At 48.3% G+C, this 23,277-nt stretch overlaps 1 protein-coding gene across 1 annotated transcript in view; it reads left to right on the top strand.

The window, feature by feature from the left end:
- Positions 1 to 23,277, top strand: part of LOC144818412 (carnosine N-methyltransferase-like) — a 187,232-nt gene that overhangs the window by 113,702 nt on the left and 50,253 nt on the right. Inside the window, exon 6 of the mRNA XM_078675786.1 lies at positions 1,690 to 1,803. Within this exon, the coding sequence (XP_078531912.1) occupies positions 1,690 to 1,803 (114 nt within the window). The remainder of the gene's footprint in view (positions 1 to 1,689; positions 1,804 to 23,277) is intronic.

Genomic DNA, 23,277 nt, shown 5'->3' with positions numbered 1-23,277 from the left:
CATAAATGTTTATTTCCAGGGTCCCGCACATGGTTGGGGATATTCATGTGCCTATGACTTTGAAAGCCCCCCTGGAAGAAAACTAGGATTACAGGTAAGTAACTTATCCTTTTTGGACAGTCCCCAAGTGGTAATTGCATTATAGTATGTGGAACTACGAACCAGAACCATGACCCCGAGTTGGTAGGCAGCCGTCTGCAGTTTTATCACCAGGCTTATAATTCAATGCCATTGTGTAAATTACTTTCATAATTATTTCACTGGCGATGCGCTTTGTAGTTCGGACAACGGAGATCTCGGAATGCACGAATGTGCTGTCAGCATGGTAATTTGTGCATCTTCACAAACACAGCTGTTCGCTAAATACAAATGTTTTAGCAGACGGACCAATATAAAGACTTCTAGGCACATCTTTTGCTCAGAAGATAGTTGTTAGTGTTGTGAAAACCATATGCAGTCGTTCGCTTTTAGAATGGGGCAGCTATACTATCAGCAGAAGTTTGAAATGAGCTTCCCTTTCTGGTCCTGGTCGTCTTGATCTAAACTAGAGCTTTTGTAACTCCCTCTCTCCTTCCTTATGCCTCATACTGCTCTCCACACTTTCCTTCCTTCAAAATCATGCTAATCTCCTCGACGCCTTCTTCCTTCTACCTCATACCTCATACCTCATACTATACCCACTCCCCTTTCTTCTGCCTCATGCTATTCTCCTCCTCGTTATACTTCATTATCCCTCCTCTATTCTTCTACTCCCTCTCCGTCCCAAATCTTAAACACTGCTCTTCTCCTTCTAACGCTATGTGTTAAACTACTACACACATAACAATTACAATTCAACCAACATAAAGGCACAACATATCACATACAAACACACAATAAGACATAGCTAAAATACAATTCCATTAGCAAAGCAAATCGCTTTAACTTAAACAAAGGCGAGACCTATTGCATTTCCAGTGGTTGTGCTCTGCTTGATGGGAGTGCTAGACTCAAGTATGAAATTGATAGAAACACCACCCCTGTGCAAAACATCTGATTTCAACTTGCATAACCTGTTGGAAACCTGCCGGATGATAGGATGGAGACTAGAAATAAAGATGAAGGCAGGGTATTGGACATGTGACTTGCAACATATATGCAGGGTCACTGGATTTATGCAGCGGGGAGGACCAAATAATGCACAGGGTACTCTAAATTATGCAGCAAGAAAAGGTAAATTAATGCAACATAATGCTGTCCTTTTTCTTTGGGTTGTAATACTGTTCCTATTGTCATTTTAACACATGATCACTCTGCCCTGGCAAAGATTTTACCTTATTACCAGTGTAGCAACCAAAAACAGCTATAAGCAATTGAAAGACTACCAGGGAACCTTTGCAAAGAGCTTTCCACTGCACAGGAACATGTGTTGCCACGTTTTTAGGAATGTGCGATCCGTTTAAGCTAGAAACAAATTGTTTTTGGTTAAATCTGCAGATGATGGATAATGTGGCAAGTGCAGCAAGTCCATAATTTTGCAGAAAATGCTGCACAATCTCATAATTTGAGTAGCTCTGCATAAATGTAGTGATATTCATTTTTAGTTTGTATCTTTGTTGTTCTTGATATTGCAGTGGCAATGTACAAAGAACCCTATGAGCTAAGACTACTGCAGTCCCCATGAACTTAACATCTCCTGTTTTTCAACAGATGCTTGGAATTGTATAGCAACCTGCTTCTTTATAGACACAGCACATAATATTATTGACTACATAGAGACAATCTGGAATATCCTCAAACCAGGAGGAATATGGGTAAACTTAGGTAAGTCTTGATATAAATGCAATATTTTATATCGCCAAACGTTATTCAACACCATCAAGTACATGACCTACCTAATTACTAAAGCGTGCCACTGCTAGATTTTCACCTAGTAGGAGTTTTACTATTATTATGGCACTTGCTCTTCAAAATTGTAAACGTGGTTTGAGTGTGTCACCATGAAAATCTGCAGGTCAGCCAGCTGAGTGAACATTCGTATCCATTTGTATGCACGAATCACATTTCATGTGTGCTATACATGCTTTAGTACTCCAATTTATTTTATTTTTTAAATGAAATTATTTTAGCAGAGCTGCCTGAATCACTGGAAAGATTTAGAAAAATAAGTAAACGAGGATGAAAATGTGGAAAATAAAATTTTGAAAATCCTCCGTTCTTAAAAATGAACCGTTGATTCAGGTAGCACTTATGGGAATGTTATTGTACCGATATGGGCACTAGCATGGGTCGGGCCTCATTACAAATGATATAATTCCTGTAGACATTTTGTTTTGTAAGCAAACTATTGTAATGCTGTTTTGGTACATGGAATTTGTGAGAGTATTTAGGAGAGTTTTATTAATGACTTGAAAAATCCATTTCACCATCTTTCATTAAGCCTTGTGATTGCTAATAGTTTCCCTAAATAAGAACAAGCAATGACTAATCCAGTAGGTCTGGCTGTGTGTTTGTATGATGTGTGCAAGTGGAAATGTGGGCTGGGATGTGTGCGCATTTGTTCCTTTGTGCCATTATTTGTTAGCGTGTGGAGTGTATGATTGTAATAATGAAGAAAATATTTTGTTGGTGTTTGATACCTGTTAAAGTCGAAATGGGCAGTAGACCTAGCAAGGTGACTCACTTCTCTTATAGTCATAGAGATCAATATTCTAAAGTAGAACTGACATGAGTTACTTTACTTCAAAAGCTATTCTGGCATGTAATCCTCGGAAGTAAGATTTTGGGAAATAAAACGTTCACGATTTACAGAGGTATGTCTCCCTTGACTGGGCTTGAAAACGGCCCAGGTTAACAGATTCTTACACTGTGCAGGTCTTGCTGGGGTCAATAACCTCATGAAAATCAAATGCTCACTGCTAACCTCAATAAGGCAGGCACATGAGACAATGTAACTTCTGGGTGGTTGGTTGCACAAATTTTGACACATTCAGGCTGACCAATCGGAGAATGATCTTGCATTGGAACAATGAAAGACTATCCTTGCTTCACCCCTCCTAGGATTTTGCAGTAACACTGCAATGTGCCCTCGTGGGTACCGCAAAACAGTATTTAGAGGGTGTTGCCTGGTGTCTGGGGGATCACCAACTTGTATATACTTAATTTGCAGGCACAATTCGCTGTGGTTTATTTAATATATTTTAGACAATCACTGTAAACTAAAAATTGGACATCCCTAGGTACCAGAACAATAATACAGGTGAAACAGGTAATAGAACATGATTGTGACATTGGGAAAAGATGTTTCAAATTGCTATGCCCGAATGTTTGATCAATGACAAAGTAAATAGGAGAATATGGATCTGTCCTCTAATTCATTTTTTATTCTATAATGAATAACTGGGGCAACAATGCATTTTTCTTTAGCTACATGTAATTGCCAAGCAATAGTTAACATATTGCGGTCACCAGATGGATTTTAAATGCATTCCGTGGAATAGTTGTTACTCCCTTTCACCCAAAGTGTATTTGGATTTATTTAAGATAACAAGTTAACCCAATTTACGAGGTAACCTAAAAGATTGTAGACTTCCTAGAGACCTTTCCCTCGAGGTGAAGAGTGCTGTCCTGAGTATGCTTTTCAATGGGTACCTTTGCTTGAGCCACAGTAAAGCAAGCTTTGAATGCTAATAAAACAAGCATTTACAATGCAACGGGCTTGCCTTTGCAAAAGTTAGAGCTATTGGCATTATAAATGACAAACTTTTTATTTATGTGTCTGTTTTGAAAACAGATAAATAAATGGCATTGTCATTTACAATGCCCATAGCTTACTCTTGCAAATGCGAGACCTATTGCATTTGCACGTACACAGCCACACAGCCACACACACACAGCCACACACACACAGCCACACACACACACAGCCACACACACAGCCACACACACACACAGCCACACACACACAGCCACACACACACAGCCACACACACACAGCCACACACACACAGCCGCACACACACACAGCCACACACACAGCCACACACACACATAGCCACACACACACACAGCCACACACACAGCCACACACACACACACAGCCACACACACACACACAGCCACACACACACACAGCCACACACACACACACAGCCACACACACACACACAGCCACACACACACAGCCACACACACACAGCCACACACACACAGCCGCACACACACAGCCGCACACACACAGCCGCACACACACAGCCGCACACACACAGCCGCACACACACAGCCGCACACACACAGCCGCACACACACAGCCGCACACACACATAGACACACACAGAGCCACACACAGAGCCACACACACACATAGCGCCACATCCACAAATCACACATTCATACACACAGAAGCACATGCACAGACACAAGGACTCGCACACAGAAGCTGACGAAACATTCACACCATCCTCACGACACACTTAGATAAGATCCTACCCCTACTCTGCGAGGTCTCCCCTTCCCAAGGCAGGGGAGTTCAGGCTCAAGGCCGGGTGGGGACCACTTCCGGTAAAGCCCTCGTACGACTCTGCGAGCTACGTGGACGAGACGGCTTGAATGTTAGGGAGGGGTACACGAATTTAAGAAAGTGCATGAGGTGATAAATATGTTAGATGCAGGCGACATGGGGTTCGAGGGCTTCCGAGCCTTTCAACATTTCTTGGCACAGAAAAAGCAAGGGCCGCGAGAATTCAGTCTGTCCGCATTGCCAATAATTTTTTCTGAATGTTGCTGAGTGTCCTGGAAGAATCACATGCTTTTTTGCCCTTTTCACCTTTTTTGAAACACTGTGTGAGAATAGTTGATGCTTCTGGCGCCCAACGCACTTTAAGAAAATAAAAACTAGTAGTGTTACATGACTTTTGTTGTTTCGTAGCACTGTAAACACATGCTTGAGCACACTTCATTTTACTGACCTTGATGTTAAATGCAACTTCCTACAGCGGGGTTGTAGTGGAAGCTGAAACCGATCTACTCCTTGCTACGCGTATCACACCGAGCTCTCAAGGTGTCGTGTCAGGGGTGAGAGGCTCTCCCAGTGCATGATTGGTTTGCGCTGGGGAGGGCGCCGGAGGAGAAGAGGAGGGCAGCCGGCACTCTCTGTAGAGCGCCACAGCCTCAAGAAGCACCCCACGTGTGACCATGGGCACTGGGGGGGGCACCTGCTGCCCTGTCCGAGGACCTGCGCGGGAGGAAGTGACTTTTTCAGCCGCAGCAGGTGTGGGGGAGTAGCAGCTTCTCGGAGCACATAATTACAGGTCTGAGCCGTGAAGCATTAATACAGTGCGGCGCGAGTTGCTGGCTAGGCCGAGAAGTGTCAATACGGTTCTCTTTCATTTTCACAGCTTCCCTTATCTCCGTCGAGCCCGGCAGAAGGGGGCCGGGGGCGTGTAGAGAGCCCCCTCCTGCTGGGTCGAGGGTGGAGGGGGTAGGATTAGGAGACCCAAAGCTCTGCTCTGCCTGGATTTATTTTAAAATAAACACATGTGCAGGTAAATGGCGTTTGCATGCGTTACAAGGGGCCGCTTCAATCAAACCCAATGGCAAGCCCTCCAGCAGACACTGGCAGCCCCCGGCTTCACCAAGAGGCCCGTCCTCTCAGCAAGGGCATAGTTTGCCTTAAATTATCTGTAATTGCTGCACAATGTAATTATAGAGCGGGCTAACGAAGTGAGTGCGGCACTGATTGGCGAGGCACGCCCGGGTTATCATCCTGGCTCCGTTACAGGGATCTCTGCACCGGCAGAAGGCGAGGGGGGGCTGCGGGCTGGGGCGCGTCCACACTCGTCCCCGCTGGGCACAGGGGGTGTACGGGCACACACCAAGCTGTACATGTGCACACCCAGCTATGAGACCTCGAAGATACACCGGTCGGATCTCGTGGCTGGAGGGGTGAAGTGAGGTGGCTGAGGCAGTGGGTCACATCTGGAGGGGATATGTAAAATCGGTGACTGACACGATTCTTCACACGCGCTCACCAGGCAGCCGCAGCACCCGACGTGCTGCTTTCTTTTGAATCCTCATCGGCTGTTCTACTTTAAGGTATACTAAAAGGGCTTACACACGGCGCATAAAGACAGACAGACAGACCGCCCGCTCGTGTATTGGAAATTGAAATAAGCAGCCAATAGAGAAACTTCTTTCATGTTGGTATAATGCGCCGCGATTATACTAACATGAAGTTTCTCTTTTAGCCCAGTCCCTTTCACACTGGGCGCCCCGACTTCCTGCTGGGGTAAAAGGTTCCTTATCTTCTTTATGGGGCCATCTGGACCCATAAAGAAGATAAGAAAACTTTTACTTAAGCAGTAAGTCACGGAACCCAATCTGAAAAGGGCGGGGCTAAAAGAGAAAGGAGAACGTCACTAGGACCTCTTCTCCAATGTCTGGCCACCGTTTAGGAGGCCAGCCAATGGAGAAGAGGGGCGGGGCTTAACCCTCGCTAGTGAAGTTCTCCTCAAAACATAAAATCTCGCGAGCTCCACTGCGCATGTGCGCAGTACGCCACGTGAGACCTAATAATCATTGCTTAAAGCAGACCTTTATGTTGGAGAGGATTCACTCCGTATTTTGTAATATACCATGTTTGTTTACACAAATATATTTGATAATGCCATGGAATATTCGAAAATGTCAAACAAAAAAAATGCTACTTCATTTCTACATCGTACAGTTGAAGTTCATAATCCTTAAATTCTTTAAACGGTTATGTCTATACAGTGGATCATAATCTTCTCCTCAAAGGCCTCGGGGGGAAAGGGCTGGTCTAGATGATGTGGTCCTCAACTGGTTCTCCTCATTCCTCCACAACCGCTCCCAAAGAATCAAAATCAGAAGCTTTAAGTCCGACCTGCACCCAGTCAAGAGGGGAGTGCCCCAAGGCTCAGTGCTCTCCCCTCAACTCTTCAACATTTACATGGAACCCCTCTCCTCTTTACTCAGAGAAGCTAACATCCCCTTCCACCTCTATATGGATGATACCCAAATCTATCGGGAAATCTCACTTACCAATGACATTCACAGACTCAATGAAACACTAGAGGAAGTGCAACGCTGGCTGTCAAGCAACCACCTAAAGTTGAATCCGGACAAAACTGAACTACTCCTCATCTCGTAAGAAGAGAATCCACAAATGATCGAGTGGCTAAAAGACATTGATGCGCTCAGTGGGAACCTCGCCCTAGCTGACTCCGTCAAATCACTAGGCATCACGCTCAACTCCAAACTTGACCTGACCAAACACATCAAGATCTCGGCAAAGAGCGCCTTCCTCAACTTGAAGCTATTAAGCAAAATAAAACCTTTCATTCCATCCAACGATCTCAAACAAGCCACTCAAGCATTGATGCTGTCGAGACTTAACTATAGAAATGCAATCCTCTCTGGAATAGCCAAAACACATCTTGCTCCTCTGAAAACAACCCTCAACGCGGCTGCCAGAATGGTCACTGGAATTAAGAAATTCGGCCACATTTCTCCAGCACTAAGAGACCTCAAGTGGTTACCAATAGAATTGCGGGCGGACTTTAGAACAGCCTGCCTCACCCACAGAACCCTTCACACAGGCAAACCCGAATATCTGGCGTCCAAACAGGAACCTCAAACTCCGACAACCTTTTTCTGATCCCGCTTAAAGCTCGAAAACAAAAAAACGCGGACAGATCCTTTGCCGGAAATGCACCCAAAATATGGAACTCTATCCCCCCTCACATCCGATTTATCCCTCCCTTCCCTAAATTCAAAAGCCAGCTCAAAGTCCTGTTCCTCGACCGCTCCTTATCTAACAGATAGGAACAGTTTGTAGTGTCCAAAGCGTCACTTCTCCCCTCCCGGATGAGGAATACCAAAACCCTGTAATGATCCACTCTGCTTTCTCCTCACTACGATTTTTATCCTGAATGTTGTGCCTTTCTGTATTGTTTCTGCTTTCTTTACACTGTGTTGTAATTATGTGAAGTGCTCCGATACCTTCCAGTCAGGCTGGTGCTATATAAAACTTCCTAAATAAATATATAAAACGCATCAATCTATTTATTCTAAAGTGACGATTTTGCTACTAACCAAGGCCAGATCCACACCCTGTTTCTCTTCTAAAATAACTAATCTGAGTATTGCAAAGGGAAGCGGTGAAAGGACTTTTACAACCATATCCCACAACCAAAATAGAATAGTAGGTCAGCGATTATGTACTCTGTTTGATTGTTAATCATAAATTCAATTTGATATAAGCAGATAAGAAAAAATCAGACATGTTTACACAGCTAATATTACCCATAAAGGGTTCTAAACTAAACAAAAATCAATATTAATATTGAAAAGTCAGTGCGAGTTTGGACAAAGTTATTATATCAGGACCTCAGGATAGATTAGTGTACCATTTTAGTCATGACTACTAGTTCTAATTGTATACCATTGCCCAGTAGGCAAAGGAGGCAACTTTCCACTCCTGACTGTAATATATGAATTTCATAGTAATGCTGCCATAAATGCTAAACTTGCCCACTTCCACCCTAATCAACTAAGTGGGGTGCTTTTTATTGTGGCCCAAAACATCCTTCCATTCTGGAACACTGAAAGAGGCCAAATATTCCCCTCATCGCTGTTTCTTACAAGAGAATTGATTCCACTTTTGCACTGTGCTCTTGTTTTAGGGCAGATGGCACTGAATCGCTCTTTACAGGGAGTTTTCAAGGACCATTCCTTGTACATCCTAATCCTGGATATCTTCTTTTAATTATTAACTTGATCTAGGACCAATCTGTTTTTACCCTAGTCCTGTCAAATGTCAAGAGTTTAGTTGGAAGATTAGGTCCAGATAAAGGGCACTAGAAATCCTTGGATGAAAAGCTTCCTTTTGGTTTAAATTGGTAATTCAGCAAACTGCACATAAAACAAACAAGCAGTTTTCAACTTAAATGGACTAAAATTGATAAAATTAAGTTTGTCCCAGAAATTGTCTCGACCATACAGGATAGCATATCCATTTGTTTGGAAGTTGCCTCTCATCCAGGGGCAGTGGTGTCCTCCATTTGTGGTCTTTTAGAGAAAGTAAAATTCTCTCTTACATGCTTTAAATTGCCATATACTGGACGAGGTAAGGACTGGTTTGACTATCCTTGTAGAAAAGCGAGGAAGCCTTTAATGACCGCTCTGAAAACTAAACCCAGAATCTCAGACCAAATAAGATCATTGCGGCCGATGATAATCTAGCAAGAAAAAATAGGGAAAGAGCCATTAAGGATGAGGTATGGTCGGAACTTGAAGATGCAGCTAACACAGGTAACAGTCGAGATTGTTGGAAGATAGTTAATGCACCCTGTTTTAAAAATTATAGATATCCCTCAATAGATATTAATGTTGATGAAGATGCATAGGTGGCCCATTTCGAAAACCTCTTTGCCTCATGCATTCACCCTTCCACTGATTTATGTACCATAGAGCTAAATTCACAGTATTCTCTGTGTTTCTCAGTCATCGAAGTGTGAGAAGAGACCTGCTGCTGTGTAGCCATGAAAAGGCCCCAGGACCGTACAGGGTTCCAATTGATTTCTTTCAGGAAACCCCGGACCTTTGGGTGCCCCTACTAACAAATGTGTTTAATAGCATAGCTCTGGTAGGCCCTCTCCCCTCATGGTTCTCAAGTGTAATTGTTCCAATATATAAACAAGCATTTACAATGCAATGGTCTCGGCATTATTAAAGGTAGACCTATTGGCATTGCTCATTACTTTTTTTTTTTTTTTAAATCATAAATAAATTGCATTGTCATTTACAATGCCAATAGCTTAATCGCTCGCAAATGCATGACCTATTGCATTTAGACCCACACAGAGCCACCCACACACACATACAGAGCCACCCACAGACACACACAGAGCCACCCACAGACACACACACACAGAGCCACACACAGAGCCACACACACAGAGCCCCCCACACACAGAGCCCCCCACACACACATAGAGCCCCCCCCATACACACACATAGAGCCCCCCCCCACACACACAGAGCCCCACACACTTGTAGATTTCACTGACACTTTTCAGGGGCGTTCCTGCGACGGAACGCCCCCCCTTCGTGGAAACTCCCACATGAAACCTGATGCAGGTTTCATGTGGCGCAGGGCTTTACAACGTGACGCATCTCTCAGATGCGTCACTTTGTAAATATCCCGCACCATGGTGCATCTTTTGCGCCGCCGCTGCGTCACAAAAGTCAAGCAACGGCGGCCTAAAAGAGAAACAAGGGGCTTGTAAATCTGCCCCTGAGTGTATTTCTAGATGTGGTTATTTTCTGCCGTGTATTAGGAGTATGCGCTACATATTAGGATTCATGTGCTTTGGAGAGGCGTGTGCTTGGGACTGTAACAGAAGTAGATTGTGTGGGCTGTCCACTCAAAGGACAGAATTCAGATGCATTGGCAGAGCTATCTGTGCAGCTTCCTTAGTAGAAGAGGAGAAGGTGCTGCAGGTCAGGATGGAGGTGCCCTGGCACAGCTCTGTATATGATCCTGGTACAACAGTGCTGCACATCAGCAATGAGATGTCTGACCCTGTAGGCTCTTCCTTGTGCTTACTTGGCACATGCCTTCTCCAGGAAAGCTGCCCAGTATAGAATTTTTCCTTCTCTGGCGAGCGCACGAAGACCAGCTGTCCATGATCCTTGACAGGCAAACAGTCATCAATTACCACATCCACCCACTGTCTGTACTGCCATCACTGGGTGAAAGGAGGAAGTAAAAAAAATGAAAACGCTGATAAGTTATGATATCTGTGCCCTGTTATTGTCTTTGGCCACAAGCCAAAGGTGTTCACTTTACTGCACCAGGAGTGCCAGGTACAGCCAGTGACATGACAGGAACAGATTGTCTCAGTTAATGTTCTTCTAAACCACTGTCAGACTTTTTAGTTACTTTGAATATTATGCACGGCTAGCTACAGTGTTATGGTTGAAGGATACAATTCCCGTAGCAAAAAAAGGGCATTTTGTGTACGTGCATGTGCAAATTGCTTCCCGTACACACTTTTGTCACCTGTGCATAATTTGGGCTGCTGGATGAGCTGGGTGGCATGGCAGGTTAAGCTGATGGTTGCCATGTTCACAAGTGAAGGTAATGAATGTCCCATCCACAGAGGTGTGTTTTGCCTTCCCCAAGGGGTCTTGACCTCATACAACACTCCATCTTGGGAAGGCCCAATGCAGGAAGGGTACACAAGTGTCCTGTGCAAACACTGAGTGACTTTTATAGTGACGCTTTTGCTAGCAAAGAGAGTTACATTCCCACACCTGATTATAGGGAAGGAACCTCATACTTTTCATTTTCCTGCACCAGTCATTGAACGCAGTTGCATGGAAACACCCTCCATCACAAATAAGGCTACCCAAGGCCATGTTATCAAGAAAACAAATTGGAGAGAAAGAGGAGGAAGCAAGAGAGCTTGTTCGTCTCCCCTGGTCATGAATACATCTCAACAAACAGAACAAACATAGAGCTGTGCTCTAGAAAACCCAATCTCCAGAGTTAATTGAATATTAGCCACCTATTTTACAGGGAAACCAGTTCGTTTTTTGGCACAGGCATCCATACACAAAGTACATGACACGAACTCTGGCAGGCTCGAACATATCATGCATGGATGAGTAATGGGTGGCGGGGCGATGACGGTGGTTCTCAGTGCAAAGGGGTCCTCATACCTATGTTTCCTGGCGGGTGTGGGAAGAGAGAGAGGGGGGGGGGGGCAAGTTTGGAAGAGAGAAGAGGGTAAAAGAGTAAAAGGAAGAGGTGAGGAGAGTCAACGTTATTGGAGGAGGGTGGAGAGGAACAGAAGGGGGATGAGCGGAGGCAGGGAGGGTTGGGTGGCTTTACAGTCGACAACAACTCTCGGCGAGAGAATCCTTAATGTCGCATCAGAATAAAAACGCACAAAACCTCCGAACGACCCTGAGAAACACCTGCTTAGTTTTTAACAAAATATAGAAATGAGTTTCCGCCTTGGTCCAGTCTCTGCCGCCGGAGCCAGAACTTTTCTTTCTTTCTTGTTTGTACTTTATATATAGCGCGAATTGTAAACAATTTGAGCACTTTACACCGGCACCAGACTACAAAATGAACCCCCCCCCCCAAAACCCCCACGTGAAATCAACAGTAGACACACTTTGTACCTCGTTAGTGCAGCAGACTCACTCGACCCATTCACACTTCACTTGGACTGTTTTATTAATCGGAAAATAAATTTGTTTGTGGGTAACCTTCTTTTGGGCGAAATAAGCGACCTTTCAGGGTGTCCTTTCCAACTTATTTAATTTCAATGTCTTACTTTATTAGTTAAGATTTAAACAAGGTAAAACACCTTCGACACGCTTGTTATATCGACTTTCATTAAGCATATACAAAGGTGTATGTTTATCCCTATCTTTCGTTTTAATTTCACTAGAAAAGCCTGTGTCATGTTATAGTGAGTCCTACCTTTACCGAGGGTTGTTTTTCTCCCAAAACCTTATGATTCTCTTTAAGAGGCGAACTAGAGCGGCTTTGCCGCCGGCTGTCCCTGCCTGACCTCTATGTCATCACCCCCTCAGACTGTGGTCCCTAAAACCTGGTGATGGGGATGGCGGGGGGCTTCAAAGGCGGCAAAACTGAGGGGTCCCGAGCCACAAATGGGGAGTCAGTGGGTCCCCACTTCTCACAGCCGCGACAGAACCCGAAGGAGCGCCGCGCGACACTTTTAACACATTCCAGGCAGCGGGGCACGTACCAATAGTGCAGCATGTGCAGTGGCACCGGGGCCCAGCGATTGAGAGCGGAGAGCACTGAACCCTCATTATCAGTTAACTTAACGCTGAGGTTTGGGATGAGGAGAAATTGCCCCGGGCTCAGAGCACCCTTGCAGCACCGCTGCTTCTTGGCCGTGTAACCAGCCTCATGACCTCTGGTTCCCTTATGCCTGATCTCATTCTGTGCTAGAGAGAATTTCCAGTAAACCACAGCCGCCCCCTGCTGCTTCTCTCTCCATAAGAACCTAGGACCCTCGGTGTCGGTGAGAGGGTAGGTGATGAGGGTTTCTTTCTCGGTGCGCGGCTCCGATTTTGGCGGGAAGCCAGGACACTTGCCAGGCGGGGGTCAGACGTTTGGCGGGTCCTGCTGTGTGAGGCGTCGAGCTGCAGCTTTCCCTCGCCAGGCGGGTGGGTCAGCCGGTCAGCGGGTCTCGCTGCAGCTTTAGTGGTGCCCTCTGGTCCCGATCTAGTGGTGATGCCTGCTTTTGGAGTGGGGGCGATGGCGCTGGCAGCCAGCCTCTGGGGGCGGGGGGCTTCTCCGGAAAGGGGGTCCGCCGGCGGGCGAGCTCCGGTGTGAGGAACCTTCTCCCCTTCTACATGCGGGTCTCGAGGTGATGTCTTGTGGTGGGGTCAGTGCGGATCTCCGGGATCGCGATTGCAGCCTGGGGCCAGAGCTCTGCAGATGTGGTGCGTCCTTCTTCTGCTCGCCTGTCTAGCTGCCTGCTGCCTGTGTGCATCCATCCGGCACACCGCGTGAATACCCAGGGCGGAAGCCAGGACACTTGCCAGGCGGGGGTCAGCCGTTTGGCAAGTCCTGCTGTGTGAGGCGTCTCGCTGCAGCTTTCACTCGCCAGGCGGGGGGGTCAGCTGGTCGGCGGGTCTCGCTGCAGCTTTAGTGGTGCCTTCTGATCCCGATCTAGTGGTGATGCCTGCTTTTGGAGTGGGGGCGATGGCGCTGGCAGCCAGCCTCGTGGGGGCGGGGGGCTTCTCCAGAAAGGGGGTCTGCCGGCGGGCGTGCTCCGGTGTGAGGAACCTTCTCCCCTTCTACATGCGGGTCTCGAGGCGATGTCTTGTGGTGGGGTCTGTGCGGACCTCCGGGATCGCGATTGCAGCCTGGGGGCAGAGCTCTGCAGATGTGGTGCGTCCTTCTTCTGCTCGCCTGTCTAGCTGCCTGCTGCCTGTGTGCATCCATCCGGCACACCGCGTGAATACCCGGGGGTGGGGCTTGCTCCAGGGAAAGGAGGACGCAGCTAGAGTTATAGGGATTTGTTGGGAGAGCCTAAAAACGGCACAAACGGGGGCAGAGGCAGAGGCTCGAGGCTCACCTTCACTACGGGGAAAGAAAATGGCGGCTGCAGGCTTCCGAATTTTTCGGAATCGGGGGCGTGGTTTTGCTATTTTGAGTGACGCATGACGTCACTGTGTAAAGAGCAGCAAAACTTACGCCCCCAAATCTGAAAAAGACGGAGCTTCTTTGGAGGGACGGCTCTCTCCTCCAATGGCTGGCCTCCGTTTAGGAAGCCAGCCAATGGAGGAGAGACAGGGCAGGGAGGCGGGATCCAAAGCGCTACTAGAGAACATTAATTCTCCGACCCCAGACTGCGCAAGCGCAGCCTTTAGGTCCGAGACCTAAAAAGGGGATAGGGCAAACTCAACGAACTACAGACCAATTTCCCTGTTGGACACCACAGCAAAGCTTATGGGCTGACTCCTCTTTTTTAGGCTAGAGGGCTGGGCTCAGGAGAATAACATCTTAATCCAGGTGCAGTACACGTTCCAGCAGGGAAAAGATACTGTAGATCAGTGCTTGAACTTAGCGCTGATAATAGATCAATATACCAGAGTGAAGGAAAGTAAGATCTACATGTCATTTATGGACCTATCAGCAGCGATTGACAACGTGGCCCATGCCAACCTATGGAATATAATGGAGGAGATTGGGGTTGAACCAGCCATAACCAACTTCATCAGACAGCTATACTCAAACGCCACGGCGTCGGTCCGCTATGCCAAGAATGGGGATTGCACCCGCCTATTTAAAACCGCCAGGGGTAGAGTGCTGTGTCCTCACCCCATTCCTCTTCCCTATTTACACAAATGGAGTCAAGGATGCCCTCCTCGGGGCCACACAGGATTTTCCTGTGTTTGATTCTCACTTGCTACCCGTATTTGTCTTTGAGGACAATGCGATGCTGATTGCAAGAACGGGGTTAGTCCTCAACGCCTTATAACTGTGTATGTATCTTTTATGGATTCTATAGATTTGAAAGTGAATAAAACTAAATTCTTCGCCATTATAGCAGGGGCTGGAAAAAGAGACAAAACCCCATACCTCCACAAGGACTCAAGAAGAATCGAGGTTGTTGACACCTTCACCTACCTAGGGGCTCTCTTTGACAAAATCTAACATGGTCAAAAATGGTGGAGGGAAAGTTGTTGGGAATGGAGAGAAGTCTCTCGGCCATAAAATCTTTTTCAAAAAAGCTAGGCCCCAGACCATTACTCCTGATTCAGACGAAGGCCGCAGTAACGTATGGGGCAGGCGTTTGGGGTATGGCATCGATAGACCCACTCCAAACTTTTGAAAACTGCTTTTTAAGTCGCTAGTGGGCCTTGCACCCTCCTCCCCTAACTATATTTTACACAGAACTGGGCTTGCCCAATATCTGAGCCTCAATCTGGTTAGCCCTGATCCTATTCTAGCACTCAATCTAGCAGAGGGACACACTGACCTGGATGCAAAGTATAATAAGAAATTGCCTAAATCTGGAAGACCACCGAAGGATTTGGTGGCTTATCTATGTTGAGTCAGTGCTGAATGATATTGGGCTCCCTGACTTACTTAAGGATCCATAAGCATGTAGAAAGGTCTCAAAACAAAAGTTACATTTTTTTTTTTTAATTAATTTATTTATACAGTTTATCATCCAGGTACAGTACATTACAGAACAATTCACCATCAAGTATATCCACATCTCCAACTTTCACAGGCCCACACAATAAACTTTTCCGAGTATTCCTTTGGTTACCTAGCTTCCCGTTGAGACATTCGGTGTCACAGCTGTTGTGCCAACAACCCCCGCAGGGCAGGCAGCGTCATCACTACTTTCTCTTCTCGAACCCTTCTTCATCACATCGGTATTCTGTTCGACAACCCCAATGTTCCCTCCAATATTCCCCATTCCCTCTTCACCCCAGACACCCCATCTTTATAAGTCCTGTACAATCCCCAAAAGTTTTTTGGCCGGCTACGCGGAGGGAGCAGTTCACTAGAGACGAACGGATCCCTCGACCCCTCGCGTTCCGGTTTCAGAGCCAACCACAGCACTGAGACCGCCCTCATCGCAGCCACCGACGACATCCGAGCCCTGCTCGACAACGGGGAAACAGCGGCACTCATCCTCCTGGACCTCTCTGCAGCATTCGACACTGTCTGCCACCGCACCCTAGTCCAACGCCTCAGCGACATCGGCATCCAAGAGAAGGCACTGGAGTGGATCATCTCATTCCTCGCCGGAAGAACAGAGTCCGCCTCCCCCCGTTTCGATCCGAGGCTACTGAAGTCATCTGCGGCGTACCGCAAGGATCTTCACTCAGCCCCAACCTCTTCAACGTCTACATGAGACCTCTTGCAGCCATCGCACGCCAACACAACCTCACCATCATCTCCTACGCCGACGACACCCAGCTGATCCTCTCCCTCACCAGAGACCCCGACACAACCTGCCTACACGAAGGGATGAAAGACGTCGCCGAGTGGATGAAGAACAGCCGCCTGAAGCTGAACTCCGACAAGACGGAAGTCCTCATCCTGGGACCATCGCCCTCCGCCTGGGACGACTCCTGGTGGCCCCCCGCCCTCGGCACCGCACCCAAGCCAACAGACCACGCACGCAACCTGGGCTTCATCCTGGACTCCTCACTCTCGATGGCCAGACAAGTCAACGCCGTCTCCTCATCGTGCTTTCTCACCCTGCGCATGCTCCGCAAGATCTTCCGATGGATCCCGACCGAAACCAGGAAGACGGTCACCCAAGCACTCGTCACCAGCCGACTGGACTACGGAAACACCCTCTACGCCGGAACCACAGCCAAGCTACAGAAAAAACTCCAACGCATCCAGAACGCCTCTGCTCGACTCATCCTGGACATCCCCCGACGCAGCCACGTCTCCGGCCACCTGAGAGACCTGCACTGGCTCCCCGTCAACAAGAGGATCACGTTCCGGCTCCTCACCCACGTACACAAGTCTCTCCACGACCTGGGCCCCAAGTACCTCAACGACCACCTGACCTTCTACACGCCCACCCGCCAGCTATGGTCCACCAACCTCGCCCTCGCCGCCGTGCCACGCATCCGTAGAGCCACCACCGGAGGAAGATCCTTCTCCTACCTGGCGGCCAAGACATGGAACTCCCTCCCCATCCACCTTCGGCAGACCCAGGACCATCTCGCCTTCAGGAGACAATTCAAGACCTGGCTGTTCGAGCAGTAGCGGACCCCTTCCCCCAAGCGCCTTGAGACCCTTCCGGGTGAGTAGTGCGCTATACAAGAGTTATGATTGATTGATTGATTGATTGATAGTTCTCCGTCTGCGTGCAGCAGTGTAGCAAGTTATGCAACCATCTTTTCACTGTGGGTACTGGACCCTTCATCCAACATAGGGCTACTACCCTCTTTGCTATTAAAAGTCCCATGTCTATGAGCTTGCGTACGGCTTTTGGGATTGCCTTGGAAAATCCCAGAAGCGCTAGCGCCGGGTCAGGGGTCAGTTCCATGTCCACTATCCTCCCCAGTTCGCTGAAGACTTCTCCCCAATATTTCTGGATACCGGGACAGTACCAAGCTAAATGTATGAAATCAGCTATCTGAATACCACACCTTTCACAGGTCGCTGCATCTCCGAGGCCATATCTAAATAACCGCTCAGGCGTGTGGTATACTCTGTTGAGGAATTTAAAATGTATTAGCCTGTGCTTCCCATGCAGTGAGATCCGTCTTATATTCGAGCAGCAGTACTGCCACATTTTCTTGTCAATTGTGTTTTTTAGGTCCCTCTGCCAGGCTAGTCTGACTGGCATGCAATCATGAACCCTGTGTGACATTGCCAACCTATAAATATTGGTAACCAGCTTACGAGGGGAGCTGGTTTTTACAACATACACAAGTTCAGGGATCTCCGGGGGTTCTTGCATGTCCTCACCAAAGTGCTCCGTCATGGCTTGGCGCACAATATAAAACTGAAATTTCTGCAGCTGCGTTGGGTCTTCCGTCCCCTCCTGTACCTGTTCCCATGTTCAAGAAAGATCTCCCGCAGTTTTCAGGTGCAGCGATTGTAAAGCTCTAACCACTCCTTTATCCCTGCACGATGCTAACCAACGGGCCCATTCAATGGGCATTGACTGGGTATATAGCAAAGCTCCCGCCTGCTGCTGTAGCAGGAAATGGCAAGCGTGCCTGGTAACATTTAACGAGTCTGAATAGCCTGTTTTGCGGTCCAGGTGTTCAAATATTATCGCCGGAGGCGAGTGCGTAGCAGCGAACAGTCTTTCCATGCGAAGGTACGGTATATCCGCCCCACCATGTATCCAAGCGTGTAAATGGGAGCACTGTGCCACCCTGTAGTACAATTCAAAGTCTGGTGCCCCTAGGCCACCCATATTGTATGGCAGCGTAAGGACCCGCCACTTGACCCTAGCCTGTTTGCCTGCCCATACTAGCTTCAGCATCAGCTGCGTCAGCCTTTGGAAAAAGTAGCGGGAGAGGATTATTGATATATTGGTGAATAGAAACAACATCCGGGGCAAAACTACCATTTTCATGATTGATATCCGCCCCATCAGAGACAGGGGGAGCTTGCACCACGCCTCTACATCGTCCTCCAGTTTATCAATAACCCTGCCGTAGTTCTCCTGCAGGATCAGCTCTGAGTCTGTATGCAGGTTTATCCCTAAATATCGGACGAGATCCGTAGTCCATTATAACTGATATTCCATCTCGAATTCCTCCGTGACCGGGGTCAGAGGGAAGACCAGAGACTTGGCCCAGTTTACCTTAAGGCCTGACAAGGCCCCAAAGTGCACAACTTCTCGAAGGACTGCCGTCCGATTTTGTTCTGGCTGCCGCTCGTACAACAGCGTGTCGTCTGCGTATGTGGATATTACTATGTTGTATATCGGAAAGTTGATACCTTCATGGCTGGGATATTCCCTCAGCGCGCACGCAGGGGCTCTGCTACCAGCGCATATAGTAGTGGCGATAGAGGGCAGCCTTGTCTTGTGCCTCTAGTGATAGGGAAGCTATCTGTAACTAGATTACCAATACGCACCCTCGCAGTTGGCCTGTAATACAACGTGTCGACTAGTTGCAAAAGAAATTATCCCAACCCCATTCTCGCCAGCACCTTGTGCATAAAGGGCCATTCGACCGAATCAAAAGCCTTTTCCATATCTAAAAAGACCGCCACAACCTTCAAATCCTGCCGCACATGTTGCATGGCACCAAACACCATGCAAATGTTGTACGTTAAATTTCTGTGTGGAATAAAACCTGCCTGCTCCGGGGCAACCAGTGTGGGGGCAAGAAGCGCCAGACGATTAGCCAGAACCTTTGCAAATATTTTGGTATCCTCATTTAAAAGGGAAAGCGGGCGATATGAGCTGCACTCTTCCGGGGGCTTCCCTGGCATAGGGATCGCTACCAGTATTGCCTCCCTCATAGAATTCGGCAGGGTGCCCTCCAAACACAGGTCGTCAAAGTGTGGCAAGGTGAGGCAGAAGTAGATCTATGTAGGCCTTATAGAAAGTAGCTGTGAGGCCGTCCACTCCTGGCGCACTATTAGATTTCATGCCCGACAGGGCCTCTACAATTTCGTCCTTTTCGATTGGGAGCATTAAAAACTCTCTGTGCACGTCCGAGAGGAGGGGTAGCGTTATATGCTCTAAGTACTCTTGCATTTCCTCCTCCATAGCGTCAGACTTGGATGTATAAAGCGCAGAGTAATATTGCCGAAATCGATCCGCAATAGCTGCCTCTTCCGTAAGAATGTCTCCCCCCTCAGACCGCGCCTGCGTGAGAAGAGTCCTTCCCCGCTTCGCTTTCAGGATCTGTGATAACACAGAGACGGCCGCTCCCCTTCCCCAAAAGAACGAGCTGTTGCATATTTACCAAGATGTTTTATTTCACTGTCCGCAGCCTCGTGATATTCTTCTAAAAGAACCTTCAGCTCCTCCTCCTGTCCAGTGTCCTCTCCAGGCCCATTCGATCTTTCGACAACCTCTGCCTTATGTCCTTTAGGACCCTGGTGTGTTTAGCCATCACTATGCCCCGAATATGAACCTTGAATGCCTCCCATACAGTCTGGAAACTATCCACTGATCTCACGTTTACCCCATCGCCTCGGCTACCTCCTCCTTAAAAACCGGATCCAACAGTGAGTATGTATATGGGGGAATCATTTTCTTGGGAGTAGTCAAAGTGAGCAGTACGCTGATTGGAAAGCGTACGCGGCAGCACCTTGCAATTCCGTACACTATCCCATAATCCAGTGGAAGCTAACCAATAGTCTATACGAGTGTGTATGTTGTGGTACGCGGAGTAGTGTGTATAGCCCTCAGGAGACTGGCTACACGCACGCCACACGTCAACTAAGTCTATGCAAGTCATCCCATTTTCCAAAGCCTTTGCCGCAGCCAGTATCTTGCGGTGTGGACCCGCCGATCTGTCTAACATGATCAGGGACCCATGTTTAAAGTCACCACCCCCCAGAATCCGCTCACCCTGCCACCTTTGCACCATAGAGGATAGCTGCGAGAAAAATTCAGGGCAGTCATAGTTGGGGCCATATGTGTTAACTATTATCAGGTCCACCTCCCTTCCCCCTACATCTCGAAATGACATAGAGCCCATTGGGATCCAATTCCAACAAGTCTAATGTGTATGATGCTTTGGGATTCACCCATGTCATCACCCCTCTGGCATGTGTCGTAAACCCTACAGTGTTAATATTCCCCAGGAGCCCTTTACATCTTAACATTGCACTAGTTTGTGGAAGGTGGGTTTCTTGCAGCAATGTTACATCAATACTATGCCTGTGTAGGTAATTGAGCACCTTACGGTGATCATTAAGTCCCCTGATGTTCCATGTCAGAGCACTCAGACTGTCCATCAATTTCTGCTCTGCGTTCCTGTCATCTCCTGCCATGTGTGTGGGATGTATTTATATAATGTACCGCCGCCAATGTGCGTGACCTCGTCAGGTCGTTCAACACCAAAGCAGCCTTAACCGTCTGTAACCTGTCTGCGATAACTCTAGTACAGTGTACCTCTGCATAGCATATTGCGAGCCAGTATCAAAACATTCCAATCAAAAGAACCCCCCCAACTCTCCCCCCAGAAACTTGGAAACTCCCCGCATGTACTCCCATTACCTCCCACAGCAGACCACCCCCAACTTCGTCGCGCTTGTAATGTCACCCCTAACCCCCACCACCCGTTCTCCTCCCTTGAATCACAACCGCTGTGCAGAGCACTCTTGAGGCGGAGGTAGCTCTGCGTATGTGGATCTAACCCCTACTCCAAGTAACCTTACCACGCTCAGCCGCGCTTGTGCCAGAAAACTCAATTCGCAGTAATGTAAGTGTTCACCTCTCAACAATGTAACATGCACAATTCTTCCCAGTCCAGCAGTCGTCTGCAGGCGAATGTCCTTTTGTGTAGATGTGTTGCCTCTCTCTATCATACCCGGCTTAGGTTCTCCGCCCCTAAGACATGGTCACCAGTGTCTCGAGCTTGTACGATGCCCCCCCCCCCCCGCTAAGCGTCTGGCGGACCAATGTAACTTTCAATCCTAGGCATTCAGGGATGATTCGCCTTCAAACCACCCTGTGTGTACCAACCCGCCCAAACCTCCACCCCCCACACATTATTCATGTTGTGTGCACCAGCACTTGGCCTTAGACCTGTTTGTCGCCTCATCCAGGAGTCTGCTCTCCGAAGAGCCTCTTTGGTCCGATGCCTAGCGTTTGATGGCCTGTTGCAGGGACTTGGGATCCGTAAATATATGCGATCTCCCTTGTCTGTTCACCCTCCGCTTCGCCGGGTAGAGCATGGCGTAGTCCACCCCCAGATCTGAGTTGCTTCTTCAGTGGCGCAAAGTGACGTCTCGCCTCCTGGACCTGTGCCGTGTAGTCTGAGTATAGTGATAATTTGTAGCCCTCATATCGCAGTCTTCTTCTCTCTGGCAACCCGTAGTGCCGCATCTCGGTCACGATAATTAAGTAGCTTTGCAATTATCGGTCTAGGTGGAGCTCCTACTAGTGGTTTAGGTCCCAGAGATCGATGTGCTTTCTCCACCACAAACATATTGGAGAAGACCCCCCTCTCCAAGCAGCGTTACCAGGAGCTTCTCCACAAACTGTTCCATGTTGCCAGTGGCTGTGGTCTCTGGCAGGCCCGTGATCCTCAAGTTGCATCTCCGAGAACGTGCCTCCAAGTCTTCCCTTTTGTCTTGTAGGACCCTGAGTACTTTCCCCAATTGCTTGTGGTCTGCATCCAGAGTGGTGTGTGCTTCTTCCACCTCCGTTATTCGCCTCTCTGACATATCTAGCCGTTCCACGTGCTTGTCAATGCGCTCTGCCATTCTATCCATCCTGTGGAGAGTGCGTCCATTTTGCTACCCAGCGTTGCTATGCCACACTTCGGAGTTTTCTCCATGGACTGTAGCATGTTGCGAATGTCCATATATGTCCTCTCCTGCGGGGGACCGAGGTCTAGAGACCACTCTAGAAGCGCCATCCTGCGACTTCGAGCGCTTCTGCTCAAATGAGAGCTTGGCTTGTGTCTTGTCCCCCCCCCCACACACCCCCGTCCCATGTTCACAGCAGGGTAGTCCTCCTCTGCAGAGCGCAGGTCCTGCATCGTCGTGCCTTCCTGGGGAGCGAATAGAAATAAGTTGCTCCACAGTGAGAAAGTAGAGCGCCCCGCAACCTCCTCGGGGTAGGCCTCAATTCCGTAGCAGCAGGGGCGGCGGCTAACCACAGAGCTCTCCCCCTGCCTGTACAGTCACAGCAGGGGGGAGCCTCACCATATGTACGCGGTGCCAACCGTTCATAAGCACCCTAGGTGGGTGATAGTGCCTCTGATCTGGCGCCCGATGTGGACTGCCGCCAAATGGCTCTCACCTCCCTGCCGTGATGACCGCCGTCTTGCACAGCGTAGCCCCAATCGTGTTCTCTCCGGCTCCAGCCTGCCTCGGGCTACTCAGCAATGCAGGGACCTCCTAGCACGTTGCAGCCACTCCCGCACAGGTTCGCGTCCTCGGTCTCGGACCCGTCGCGCAAGTGCTTACTCCTGCGTGTAGGCAGATGGGAAGTGCCGGCGCCGCACCCGTGGCCGGACCCGCCCGGTGATGCAGCAATTCAGCCCAGTGCTTGCGGCCTACCAGCCTCCTCCGAACGTCGCTCTCTTGTCTCG

This window comes from Lissotriton helveticus, chromosome 2_1 (genome assembly GCF_964261635.1).
Source record: "Lissotriton helveticus chromosome 2_1, aLisHel1.1, whole genome shotgun sequence".
Taxonomy (NCBI): Eukaryota; Metazoa; Chordata; class Amphibia; order Caudata; family Salamandridae; genus Lissotriton; species Lissotriton helveticus.
Note: the sequence above shows the minus strand (reverse complement) of the source record. Positions and strands in the feature narration are given on the sequence as shown.